Source organism: Filobasidium floriforme, assembly GCF_021052385.1.
Source record: "Filobasidium floriforme strain CBS 6241 chromosome Unknown HD553scaffold_7, whole genome shotgun sequence".
Classification (NCBI taxonomy): domain Eukaryota; kingdom Fungi; phylum Basidiomycota; class Tremellomycetes; order Filobasidiales; family Filobasidiaceae; genus Filobasidium; species Filobasidium floriforme.
The window spans coordinates 817,070-829,698 of NW_025763628.1; the positions used below are offsets into that span (position 1 = coordinate 817,070).

At 53.5% G+C, this 12,629-nt stretch overlaps 4 protein-coding genes across 4 annotated transcripts; all 4 read left to right on the plus strand.

Annotated features, from left to right (window-relative positions):
- Positions 1-125: 125 nt before the first annotated feature.
- HD553DRAFT_309037 (uncharacterized protein) lies at positions 126-5,990 on the plus strand. Its single transcript, XM_046179626.1, has 6 exons — positions 126-1,650; positions 1,730-2,443; positions 2,524-3,406; positions 3,479-3,981; positions 4,054-5,582; positions 5,658-5,990. The coding sequence occupies exons 1-6, from the start codon at positions 455-457 to the stop codon at positions 5,798-5,800; spliced, it is 4,968 nt and encodes a 1,655-aa protein (XP_046037858.1). The 5' UTR covers positions 126-454; the 3' UTR covers positions 5,801-5,990.
- Positions 5,991-6,076: 86 nt separating this feature from the next.
- Positions 6,077-9,520, plus strand: HD553DRAFT_309039 (uncharacterized protein). The gene is made up of 7 exons (XM_046179627.1): positions 6,077-6,417; positions 6,488-6,723; positions 6,802-8,098; positions 8,161-8,250; positions 8,308-8,394; positions 8,458-8,730; positions 8,793-9,520. The coding sequence occupies exons 2-7, from the start codon at positions 6,535-6,537 to the stop codon at positions 9,251-9,253; spliced, it is 2,397 nt and encodes a 798-aa protein (XP_046037859.1). The 5' UTR covers positions 6,077-6,417; positions 6,488-6,534; the 3' UTR covers positions 9,254-9,520.
- A 101-nt stretch (positions 9,521-9,621) lies between these two features.
- On the plus strand, positions 9,622-10,842 carry HD553DRAFT_270111 (vacuolar ATP synthase subunit E; the record flags this gene model as incomplete). The annotated part of the gene is made up of 6 exons (XM_046177649.1): positions 9,622-9,681; positions 9,915-9,995; positions 10,079-10,161; positions 10,223-10,379; positions 10,451-10,696; positions 10,759-10,842. 6 exons carry the CDS (start codon positions 9,622-9,624, stop codon positions 10,840-10,842), a joined length of 711 nt encoding a protein of 236 aa, XP_046037860.1.
- Positions 10,843-11,178: 336 nt separating this feature from the next.
- HD553DRAFT_309045 (uncharacterized protein) lies at positions 11,179-12,248 on the plus strand. The gene is made up of 4 exons (XM_046179628.1): positions 11,179-11,422; positions 11,491-11,641; positions 11,867-11,950; positions 12,015-12,248. The coding sequence occupies exons 1-4, from the start codon at positions 11,386-11,388 to the stop codon at positions 12,103-12,105; spliced, it is 363 nt and encodes a 120-aa protein (XP_046037861.1). The 5' UTR covers positions 11,179-11,385; the 3' UTR covers positions 12,106-12,248.
- Positions 12,249-12,629: the final 381 nt, after the last annotated feature.

Consider the following 12,629-nt stretch of genomic DNA (forward strand, 5'->3'; position numbering starts at 1 on the left):
TTTTGGTTCACACGGGATTTTTTGCTTCCGCACGCACGCTCTCAACTCTTTCACGAGCAACCTCATGGACTCTTCAAGGGAGCTCGATCGTGGTAATTGTGGTGGTTGAACTTTGATCCGGAAGCCTGGACGAGAGCAGACGATACTACGACTACGCACTGCCGAAGCGACCTTTTTATAATAGCACATCGTATTCGTGTATACCTTTCCCAGCACGCAGACCGGCTGGCCGAACAATCAAGCGGCAAGCGGTCAAGATACCGGATCAGACGAGGCGATCAACATCTCCTCCGCCTGATTAGAACGGCAATTGGCGAGTCGAGAGTAGAAAAAGGAGTTCAAAGTTGGCTTCTCTCGCGAACGTAATCGTCGTCGACTAGGATCGTTCAAGTCCCATCGCCTCCATCTCTCATACTCGCACTGGAAACGCTCACATCGTCGCTACTATGAAGCAATGATCGAAGCGTCCCCTTCTCCCACGTCCACCCAGTACACAGCGACCTCTGCAGATTCGGAATCACTCCCAACAATCTCTAGCCGGAACTCGATCGAGGACGACCGGAGTCCATTCCCCGTGATACGTTTCCCGGGGAGTACACCCGAACGTCAGGGAGGCATCGATACCGCACCGCGAGGTCTGGCATTTAAAGACCACGTGGAACAGGAAGAGACGATGGATGGACTGGTCAAGATGGAGGATGGACTGGTACACGATGTAAGAGGACATCCTGGGAGAGCACAAGGAGTCCAGGGAAACATTCACCAGCACGGATATGAGAACGGGACGGGGGATATGCATATGGAACTGGGATATACGGATGACACCCCTATGGCTGCGAACCCCAATGGAAACGGGACGTCGTTTTTCAACAACCTCGACGGGATGCCGAACGTTCATGACCAAAATCACAGCTATACGCAGAACAATCCATCCTTCTTGTATACGCAACCCCAAGCGCAACAGAGGAATCTCTTTTCGAACGGCAACATCGGCAACACTAGCGGCCCTTACGAATCACCTCGCCATTCTCCACACCGAATAGACGTCAAGCCATTGACTCAGAATGGACCTAGCATGGGTGAACCAGGACCTTCTAGTTCTAGTTTTGCCCAGCATCGTCCTGGATCAAGAGGAACCGCAGCATCCTCGTCAGTGTCGCCCGTCATGGCTCGTAACAACACCTTCCGACCGGCTCCTTTCAGCCAAGCCGTCCCCGTCCCCGCTAGCATGCCTCCACCGTCTCCTGTCGGTTTGCGAGTCGGCCTGACCGATGCCGAATCTGATCAAGCGAGGTCGGTTCCCGGGTCTAACAGGAAACCAAGGCGGTCTGCCAAACCACGAACGTCCATCGCTTCGACATCGAGTGTAGGGGATATCGGAGCGAACTTTGCAGGAATGGGGTTGATGAGCGACAGCAGCAACAACAATAATCAGGTCCACGGTAACCCTCATCTTCAACATCGTCACCAACAACAGCAGCATCATCAGCAGGTGTCTGCGGGAGTCGGACAGGGCATACCCTTCCCCTATGGGATGCCGTATAGCGCACAGACCAGCACGATGCCGACCCCGACTGGTTCGAATGAGGAGGACGATAGTAGCACCAAGCACTGGAAGGTTTCTTGTCCGCCTTCGTCTACGTTGAACAAGTATGTCCCGATCGATATCAACTGAAAAAACCTCGTATGAGAACGAAGAGATTGATAGATTTTGTTCTGTACGCGCTAGTCTTCCGCTGTTCATCCATGGCATCAAACGCCGGGGGGCCAAGTCGAGAGTGGAAACGCAGATCAAAATGAAGATCACCGTGGCCAGAAACACAGCCGCGGCCGCGGGTCAAGTGTCGGATGGGTTCAACTCGCCGTACGGTCAACAAGCTGACGTGGTAGATGGGATGAACGGGAACATGAATGTGCCTGGGACCGGCCCGCAGAGCCCGTGGCACAGTCCATTCGAGAAGATTGGGACGTACAAGGCCGTCAAGATCCGAGCTGGAATGGGTGCCAGACGGAGGACTCGGAAGACCGCAGACAAGGCAGGGGATCCGAATTCGTTGGGACCTTATCGGCCAGAAGAGGTCCTGTTCCTCTACACCGAGGTGTGGTGCACGGATCACCCTGTCAGGGCGTATGCTTGTGCTCGATGTGTGAATAGGGAACGTCGGCGTGCTCAGGCTAGGACGCCTACCGCGAAAAAGGGCGTGGCACCGTCTGAGTCGGACGAACCTGTCAATGGGCTTGGGCAGAAGGCGGTATCGACGTCTCACCTAGGTCTGGAACCTGCCTACGAGCCTGTCGATGAAGAGGGACTGACGCAGGAGGACAAGGAGCGGATATTGCTCTTCAACTGCGGACCGTTGGTAGAGCTGATCGATGGCGAGTGCGATTTACCGGCTCGGCTGACGTGTTACTGCAAGCATCACAAGGAAAAGACTGGATTCAGGTCAGTCCAAGCTGCTTTCATTAGGCGTAAAACTCAGTATCGCTCGCTCATGGCTGAAATTTCGATCCATGCGTAAATAGGGTTGTTTTCCAGCTGCATGACCACCTGGGCCGACTAGTTGCGAGTGCAACCACACCGCCGGTCATGATCACTGACGATCACAAGACACCGACAGCAAAGGCTACATCTGTCACGAGCGCATTGACTGACGGCGGAGTCAGCGCGTCTTCGAAAGGAGGCGTCAACCCGATGCGGTCCAAGCCAAAGACGAAAAAGATCAGAGAAAGTTCTGCTTCAACGGAAGAGGATAAAAAGTCGACGGCCTCGAAGCGACCTCGACAAGCAAAGCCTTATGACCGCAAAGCTCAATCGGATGCCAAGTCGGCCGTCTCGAACGCAGGGCCAGTCTCGCCGCGGGGATCCTTTACACCACTTGGCCTCTCGATGACACCGCTGAACGGCCGGTCTGTGCCAGGGTCGCCTATGCCAGCCACCGGAAACAGAAACTCCTACTTTGTTCCGACGGGAATGGCAGAGCCAGGCTCGGGAGCAATCTCGCCCAGTCTGGTCATGACTGGCGGACCGTACGAGGGGCAAACTCCTTGGACGAAGCAAGGTAGTCCGAACGGCCTGTCCGCCGCCTTGCCCGCGATCTCGCAGCAATTATCACAGTGGGCCGCCAGTAACGGTCAGGGGCAGCTTCACAACCAGGAACACGATTTGGGCAACAACGCCAATGGAATGCAATTGGACGAGCAATCGTGGCAATTCGGTTTGCAGGATCCCAACATGAACCCGATGGCGAGCGGAGAATTTGCTCATATGATTAGTACTAATGCCGGCCAGTTTCAATTGCAACAACCCGACTTTGGCAACGGTATGGCTAATCAGCACCGGATGCAGTCTCAGTTGGGTCTCAATCCCTTTGGGCAAACGGATCATTCCGCTCTGCTTCAACAGTCGGTGAGCTTTGTCGGAATCATTTAGGAATTCGCCAGTCACGGTTGCTGATCCTGATCTCGTAATCCGACCCAGCCGGGGCATAGGATGCTGGAACCGGAGCCGGATTTCGAGTCCATGCTCAACTTTTCGCCGCAGAGCTCGCCTTCAACATTACCTCAAGACTTTGCAAGTCCCACTTCGGATCTTCACGACGCTTCCAATTCGGGATGGTCCCCTATAGTGCCTCATCAACCGAGCTCGACGCAATTCGTCCCGCAACCTCTACCAGCTGTCCCCACTCAGCCCAGACCAGCCATCAACCGATTGGTACCGGCTGAAGGACCCACTCACGGGGGCGTCGAGGTCACAATTTTGGGAGAGCATTTCCACCCTGGCATGGTTTGTATGTTCGGCGCTTTCCCTGCTGTCACGGTCCAGTCGTATGGACCCACTACGCTCGTCTGTCTGTTGCCGCCGAATCCAAACCCAGGCCCAGTGCAGGTTCAGGTCATTGGAGACAATGGCCAGCCTGTCCAGCTACTACAAGGCCAGCAGCCGGCCATCTTCACCTACAACGATACTACTGACAGGAAACTGCAAGTCCTCTCTTCATATGCGCTTGTGGAACGTACATGTGCTGATATTGACTTTTCCTTGATATCTTGTAGTATGGAAATGGCGCTTACCGCCGTCGGTCTGCGAGTCACTGGACAGGTTGTTGGCGCTGTTGAGATCGCGCGGCGTATCATGGGAGGTCCACAAGGAGCTGATCAGCAGGGCCAAGGCTATCAGAACGGCAGCAACGGCCCGCCTGGCCATCAAATGGCGCATACTCAAAGTGACATGTCGTCCGAAGAACAACAACTGGCAGATGAATTGGCGAGCGCGATCTATTCGAACACGAACAAGGACGTTCAGGCGGCCGTCATCAAGTTCCTGGTCGCCTTCCTGCCGACTGATTCGAGATCTAGAAGCTTTTCGCGACGCAAGCATTCCGGTCAGACGGCACTCAACCACGTTTCACCAGAGGGACAGACGCTGTTACACTTAGCGTCATTGCTTGGATTTGGCGATCTTGTGCACTTGCTGCTTCGTGCGGATGCTACTGTTGACATCCACGATCGAAACGGATATACCGCGTTCATCTTTGCAGCTATGGCGGGACACGCCAATGTCGCTCGACTGCTGCTAGCTGCTGGCGCGCGTGAGGCCTCCTGTACGTTCAGCAATCAAACCGCGGCGACGCTGGCTCATCGAGCGGGTCATGGGGCCGAGTACGCTACCGTCTATAGCCGTAGCAGGCGGATGCACGGCCATTCTCCAGCTCAACCTGGCATGCGTCGAACATCAATGACGAGCGAGTCTTCGATCGATGGCGACAACCCGAGCTCGGCGACGGACAACGACTCGGTCGAGGAGGACATTTGGGCGATTTCGCCGAATAGACTGACGACTCCTGCCGACATAATGGCGGTACGAGAACCTGCCAGTCCTAATCTGCCCCAGCTACTTCCCAAGTCCAAGTACGATGTACGGGGCGAGACCGATGGAGGCAGTATCACACCTCGTGCTTCTCGCACGCCGTTACCTTCCATGCCGTCGCCGCAAGGGGATCATCCGCCTCCCTATATGGCCGTAGACAATGCCAACTGGCTGCAGAGGACGCTATCCCACCTCCCGCAGTCTCGAGGTATGCCGCCTGCGCCACACATCAAAGACTTCATACCGCCTGCACTGTGGGAGAAGCTGCCGTCAGCACAAGTCTTTGTGCCGCAGATGCCTCAAATGCCTCAGATGCCGCAGATGCCCCAAATACCAGGCTCAGAGACACAGTGGGGCGCTCAGACTTGGTTGGCCATGCCAATGAGCGCGTTCATGGCTGCCATCTCTCGTAGTGGCGTTGAAACCCCGGATGGTGCGCCAACTCCTCAGGTCGTAGCCGCGCCCACAAAATCTTCGGCGATTCAGACCAGAAAGGAGGAAGTGGCTAGGCAGCAAGCGGTACAGACCGCCCAGGCTATCGGCTCGGTCAATATGACTGCACCCGTTGCTACACCGTCAAAGCGGAAGGAGTTGCGTTCCAGGAGGCCCAAGGAAACGTCAAGCAGGATTCGACAAGAGCAGGTTACTGTGCATACGCCTGTGAGGAGGAGCAATCTGGCTTACGAAGTGCAACGACCGCCTCCGCCAGCTAAAGGTAAGCCATATTTCTCGTGCACTGTACTAAGCATGCATTTGGAGCTGATCGGAGTTCCTTTAATAAAATTTATAGTGGACAAGATGTTGTTCCTCTTTTGGCTTCCCGTCCTGGCTATCGCTTTCGTCTACACTATAGTTACAAGCCTGCCCTTCACCATAGGCAAGGCTCTATTGGGTCCCATCTTAGGACCTCTGACCAGGTTTCTGCACATCTGATGTATCTCGCCCAAGCTGCTTTCAGTAACGTTCAAAGCAACCAGAACACGATCTCCAGTCTGTATCGATAGAGTATCGCTTGAACCTCTCTCCGGGTTGTATCAAGTAGTCCTTCTGCAGCTTATTAACAGGCACACACATCGTCATCGAGGATATACTTCCGGTCACCGGTGTCACGTAATGATTCGGGGGCAAATCTGTATGATTATAGAGTGGTCGCTCTCAGCACTCAGCTAGCTCTATCGCACACATTTAGCAAAGAGGCTAGATTGTGATACGGGGCGTCTCAAAGATTCATGTGAAGTACTGACGCCTGTTCGTGTGCGATCGCTGTTTGACCTGGACCTATGGTCTTCGGACATCTATCGAGCTATTCCAAGCCAACCGGTCGCGGATTAACCGCTAGCCTCGCGAGACCCTTAAACATCAGTTCGAGGAAGATCTCGATCTCATCATAGCATCGCATCGGCAAGGCAGGATTGAGCGTGCTAGACCAGCTATACCAGTACCGAGCAATATCGTCTATACGGGACTCAAGTGACTTACGTTTCGGCCGCCGACCCGTCTGCACCCCCTGATGCGGTGCTATTGTTCTTGAACGGGGGAGATTCCAACAAGTGAGCCCTTTCTTCTTGAAACACAGCCTTTTGCTCTTCTTAAAGACAATTGAACGCCGGCCAATTGTAGATCCCCTGTTGCTTCCCGGCTCATAATACTTGATCGATCCATCCGCCATGGCTCTAAACGCAAGACGGTCGCCAAAACCGGTCGAGACCGTACCCATCTCGATAAATGTACAAGATCAACAACAAGAGGTCCGGGTTGGCATCACCGAGAGCGAGAGCAAGAGGTCCGAATCAGGAGAAGGATTTGAGATCCTAGACGATACGGAGATAGCAGAAGTAAAAGGCCTCGGATTCGAGGTGAGTCTGAACCAGGTTCGAGACAGGGAGGGAGACCTGATCATCTAGACTGATACTGCGAGGCGTGTACTGATTCAGGACGAGAGCGGTGGCTCGATGGCCCGCAGAAACTCGCCTTCACTACATCCGTCACGCAATTCGTCGTACGGATCGCTTGGTCTGAGACCGGGATCAGGAAGAGCTTCCCCTAGCGGTCTGCATTCCCGCTCTCCATCGTCATCACCTCGACCGGAACATCGACGCAAATCGTCGATTAGTAGCTTGATTGCAGGAGCTCTCATTCCGAGAGAAAAGAGTCCAGCTCCGAAAGAGGAGGTTACAGAACCCGAGGCGAAGGGCACGGGCACATCGCGGAAGAAGGAAAAGACCATACCTCCGCCTGTAGCATCCAAACCGGGTTGGCTGAAGAGGACAGCCTCAGCGGGAAAGATCATGATAACTGGAGGAAGCCCGAAAGAGAGCTCTCCTGCAGGATCGCCCTTGGCAACACAAGCACCTTCGCTTCCTCCGCGAAAAGCTGCCAATTCTCTCTTAAATACCAACAAAAAAACCGATCGGGAACAGGTCACGACTACAGGTGCTCCGGTCTTGCCTAAACGCCACTCTCCCTCAGCATCCATATCAATACCATCAGGCAAACCCTCTAACAATCTGGACCATCGCGCCTCCCTCGCTGTTGATTTAGGGGGCGCTCATTCGCAAGCTGGTGGGAGGGTCAACCTTAAGACCGCGACGAGTTTCGAAGACAGTCTATTGCCTCCCCCGAGTCGCTCTTCCGTCCACCTTCCTACACCAAGCGATCCTCTCCGCGGCCATCATTCGCTCGATGCTCCTCGGACACTCTCGCAAATCGGCGCCAATGGACTGACGACCGTAAATCCTACCGGGCTGGCATCAGGGCTTCGAACGGGTTTCGGTGCTGTAAATCGCAGGATCGGAGCCTGGTCACAAGAGACCGGCGCAGCCAGCAACACTAAAGGGTACTTGCAAGCTGGGGGTGGGGTTATAGGATCTGCGGTATCGTCTGGTTGGTCCGCCTTCCGTAATTCGAAATCGAGCGCCCCACCATCAAGCATGTCCTCGGGTATTGGTTCTTCGACCGGTCGAAGCGGGTCCAGTATGTCCCTCGCGACCAACGGCGGTAAAGGAGCGCTAAACCTGAATGGGATGGACGGCCCAACAATCGAAGCTTCGTTGTTCAAGAGGCAAGCACCTGTCCCAGGGGTCAAGGGGGAGGTCTTTGGGCGAGATCTTCGGGAGGCTGCGCTCAAATGGCCGATAATGGACTCGAGTCTGCAAGCAGAATCTTCGACAACAGGGAGGAAACGACGGATAGCAAGTCTTCCTGCTGTTGCGCTCCGTTGTGTTGATCATCGTAAGTCATCTGTGACGTTGTTGCTATCGCTTCAAGAAGACTGAGTCTCTCCTTGAACCCAGTATGCATATGGGCACCACAGGAAGAGGGTATATTCCGTATATCCGGGAGAAGCAGTCACATTGCCCTGATACGAAAACATTTCGATGCTGGTATGTGACAGTCAGCTCGAGTTGACAGGTTTGATACTCACCGCTGAACGATCGCAGGCGCGGACGTGGATCTCGTTCCGTGTGATCCCGGTGACATCGACCCGCACGCAGTAGCCAGTCTCTATAAATCCTATCTTCGAGAGCGTGAGTTACTTTACCGATCACTTCCTCACGGCGGACGCTCATGCGCGGCCCCGAATGCTTTAGTACCGACCCCTATCTTGACGAGCCTCTTCAACGAGTTTGACGAGATCATGACCACGTTCAACGGTTGTTCCGCACAGGACCAAGGTTACATGAATGCCATTGGGGATGCCATGGCTGGACAGGCCAATCTACTCAGTCTCGGCAAACGGGATCGGGAGCTTGCTGCTACACAGGCTGAAAGAAGGCAATCGCTGTTGAACGAGATGCGTACTCAAATGGGGCGGTCCTTGGCAAAGCTTCCCGATGAAAATTGGTGGCTTCTCGCTGATTTGGGTAGGCCATCTAGCCTTTCAGCGTTAAGACTAGCCAATTGCTGACCTCGATCGGCATGACAGCGCGACTTTTGGCGCTTACAGATCAACACCGCTCGACAAACAAGATGACCATGCAAAACCTGCTCATGGTGTTTTGCCCTTCACTGAATCTCTCGCCGCCTTTCCTCCGCTACCTCGCTGAGAACCACGCCATGCTCTTTCGCGACCCGGACGAAGCCCAACATAACATCAATACTATAATCGTCACCTCCCCCTCAATCGCGTCCATGACGTCGCCTAAATCTTCTTCGAACGACCACAACGATACCGACAATGACGGCCGAGCGAAGCAACCGGCACCGACTTCACCTATATCCATCAATGAGAGAGCCAAGATTAGTATACCCGACGCCTTTCTGAATGAACAAGAGTCTTCGGCTGGTTCGCAGGCTACACGATTCTCGACTCCGATAGCAGATAGATTCGCTCGAGACGGCCCGGTCACGATCCAGCTGAGAGAAAAACCTGGAGATTCTCGTTGAGACCGGTTCTCATGATCGCCCGGTGATGCCATTCCGTCTGTATACTATATCCGCATTACTACTGCATGGTTCGTTTACATGCCGTAGGGTCGGGAGAGTGGGTATAATCACATCTCAGATCGAATGCCTGCCTGCAGAACCGTACTTGCTGGCTAGAAGCGCGTATCGTGGCAGTCTGGTCAAGCGCGCATCCCGCGTCATCCCGGGCAAGGACCAGCGTTTGAGTGATGATGATGATGAGTAGCTGAGTAGCGAAGCCGAGAATGGTAATATCGACGTCCTATCCTACGTGTATCCGCACATACTAGTAACGAGCTTGATATAGCTGCTCATAGACACGGAACAAACAAGCCAAACAACAACCGAAAATGTCTTCGCGAACCGGTGCTCTTGACGATGGGGAGATGGCTGCCGAGATGAACAAGATGGTCAGTCGATTGATGGAGCTATTGCCTGGATTGGTTCGGAAACGAGGAGCTGATCCTGAACCTTGATGTCAAATTGCTCACCCATGCATCTTCCTACCCACTGCTGTCTGTTTGCGAATACCCGGAACCGCCGTCAAATCGACTCGATCGCACTCATCTACGCATCCTCGTGCCCCTTTCATATCTCGGAACCCATACGTGCATCCGCCTTCTACTCTTTGTTGACGATATAGGTCGCTTTCATCTCGCAAGAAGCCAAGGAGAAGGCTCGAGAGATTCAGGTCAAAGCGGACGAGGAGTTTGCCATTGAGAAGGTCAGCAAGGAACCACTCCATCTAGCTACCTCTCTCCCGCCTTTGATGTTGACGAGGTTGAATCTGTAACTCATTGGTAATAGGCCAAGATCGTGCGACAGGAGACTGCTGCGATCGACGCTCAGTTCGACAAGAAGCGAAAGCAGGCCGAGGTCGGATGGAAGATGTAAGTCTGGACGTCCATCAGCCTACGTCTGGAGCGCTACTTATCGTCCTCGAACTATCAGTGCATCATCGACTGCATTGAACCAGTCCCGGCTCCAGGTCCTGCGAGCTCGTGAGGAACACTTGCAGAGTATCTTTGAGGAGGCTACCAAGAAGACCAAGGATTTGAAGAATGATCAGGGCAAGTACACCAAGGTCTTGGAGGACCTGATCTTGGAGGTAAGTGTTGCCGGCATGACGGAACCGCGGGAATATATTGGCTTATACACAGAATCCGTCCTTATTCTCAGGTTCTTCTCATGTTGATGGCACCAGAGGTCACAATCGACCACCAGAAAGCCGCCGGTGACTTTATCAACAATGCCGGTGATGCCGCTCTGAAGAGGTACAAGGAGATTTCCGGCCGAGACTGCAAGCTCGACTTTCAGACCGAGGTTTCCGACGAGTCTTCGGGAGGTGTCATTGGAAGCGTGATGAACAGGCGGATCAAGGTGGATAACACCTTGGACGAGAGGTTGAAGATTCTCGAGGAGAAGGTTGGTCTGCATGCGGGGCAGATACGCGATCATGCAAGCTTATCCGACACGGTCATTGATAGATGTTGCCAGAGATCAGGACCGACCTCTTCGGCAAGAACCCCAACAGGAGGTTCTATAACGTGAGTCCAGAGTTAACAGCCTGACACGGGCTCCTTCCGCTGACGTCACCATTTTGTGTCTGCAAATCGTAGTAAACGCGATGTCCATCTGGTCCTATACCAAACCCGACCGTTTGACCATCGGGATAGACTTGTCTCTGTTTCCTTACTCCAATCCTGTTCGAACCACTTGTAAAGACCTTGTTGTTATCGCATTTTCGTATAAACCCAGATGCCAGATCGTCGTCAGCGCGTATCAAGCTGATATGTGTGGGTGGGCGCCCGAGTAGTCCATGGTCTGACCGGGAGCGAGGGATGGTTTGTTGTTGTTGTTGATTGAACTTCTCGCATCTCGCATCTTCGTGACATGAAATTGATGAATCCATAAATCAGTCGACCGACATCAGCACTTCGAACAGTCACCACCAACAGTACACAATCATCAAGATCAGCAAACACTCAAAACCGCTCAGATAGACAGCCGGCACTATCCGAACCGACACGGACGAAATCAGTTTTCCTACGCTCGCCGAACTTGACCTAGCTATCCTTTCTTGACCAATCCTACCGGTCATCGCTACTTGCAAGATGCAGACCAACCAGAACAACCAGACTAGCGGTTCTAGTGAGATTACGAGTCTATCTTCGTACAGCATTCTACGATGCTGATCGCTTTCGGTTTCGCCTCGTCAGCCCAACGAGGAGAGAACAAGGCTCCCAACCCCTTCATGGAGAACAACGCCAACACCCAGAACATCGGAGACGAGAATAAAGCTGCGCCTACTTTCTTGCACAAGAAGGGGCTTTTGGGAAGGGGGGGAGCGAAGGCTGGGCAAGGTCGAGGGTGAGTGCGAGCACGGAGTATTGTGGAGTTCCTGATTCAAGCACGATACGGGATTGTTGGGACAAGGAGACTTGGGAGCGACAAGCTGGACGAAAACAGGGAGCGATATCGGCGACTGTCATTCCAACGTCCCTATCCTATCTCTTTCCTCTCTGCTTCATACGAAACCGCGAGGACCGTATCGCATGCTGATTGATCTACTATTCGCCACACACTTGCTTGCAGAGGATTCCTTGCGTCCCCCACTGACAACCTCATGTCGCCCGTCACCGCCAAGTTGAACAACTCGAAGCAGAGGCACTTTATGAAGTCAGTCTCCTCTCACGTCCTATCACTCTTTCATGTTGACTGACCGGTCGGCTTTTCCTGGTAGGGGGAAACCGACCACCTTGTTCCCTTCGGCTCTCGGCAAGCAGGACAACACCGGCGGAGAAGCTAGCAAGGAGAACAACTCTCCCTTCTGAGCGGTACTTGCAAGATCATCTTGATTTGGCAGATAGAAATCGTAGACCCCAATCTCTGGGATATTCCAGCATCGACGGCGACGACATGTTGTAAAGTATCGAAACGTTCGACCCTCATAATACCATTCTTTACTTCCAGAGTCCGGCTGGTTCGTTGATGCGACTTGGCGATGCAGAGAAGGTGCTGCATGAAAGCATAGCCTTTGGGGTGCGAATCGTTACATCTGATTGTCTGGTACAACAGGGATGCGGACCTGTTGGAGAAAGGGCTGGGCCGGGACGATCTGGAGGAAGGCACGGTACTCTGCGAGATTTTGGCAGGATAACAGCACAGAGAGCCTCGAATAAGGCTGACGTACGGTCGAGACCCATGTTCACGACACGGCGGACTGAGAAGTTCGCTTCTGAGTCGTAGCCCCAACGCGACCCATCCAATACACTGACATTATGTCCTATATCACCGTAGGTCGTGAATCTATTGAAGACCTAACGGAATTGTTGGACTGTGGGAAAACATAGGGGAG

Excerpts from the sequence above, each read along its gene's own strand:
- HD553DRAFT_309039 (XM_046179627.1), top strand. The coding sequence starts at position 6,535 with ATGGCTCTAAACGCAAGACGGTCGCCAAAACCGGTCGAGACCGTACCC. Across the intron at positions 8,099-8,160 it reads GCTCCGTTGTGTTGATCATC|TATGCATATGGGCACCACAG; the intron begins GTAAGTCATCTG and ends CCTTGAACCCAG. Across the intron at positions 8,395-8,457 it reads TAAATCCTATCTTCGAGAGC|TACCGACCCCTATCTTGACG; the intron begins GTGAGTTACTTT and ends CGAATGCTTTAG.
- HD553DRAFT_309045 (XM_046179628.1), top strand. The coding sequence starts at position 11,386 with ATGCAGACCAACCAGAACAACCAGACTAGCGGTTCTA. Across the intron at positions 11,423-11,490 it reads CAACCAGACTAGCGGTTCTA|CCCAACGAGGAGAGAACAAG; the intron begins GTGAGATTACGA and ends TCGCCTCGTCAG. Across the intron at positions 11,642-11,866 it reads AAGGCTGGGCAAGGTCGAGG|AGGATTCCTTGCGTCCCCCA; the intron begins GTGAGTGCGAGC and ends ACTTGCTTGCAG.
- HD553DRAFT_309037 (XM_046179626.1), top strand. The coding sequence starts at position 455 with ATGATCGAAGCGTCCCCTTCTCCCACGTCCACCCAGTACACAGCGACC. Across the intron at positions 1,651-1,729 it reads CCTTCGTCTACGTTGAACAA|TCTTCCGCTGTTCATCCATG; the intron begins GTATGTCCCGAT and ends TGTACGCGCTAG. Across the intron at positions 3,407-3,478 it reads CCGCTCTGCTTCAACAGTCG|CCGGGGCATAGGATGCTGGA; the intron begins GTGAGCTTTGTC and ends AATCCGACCCAG.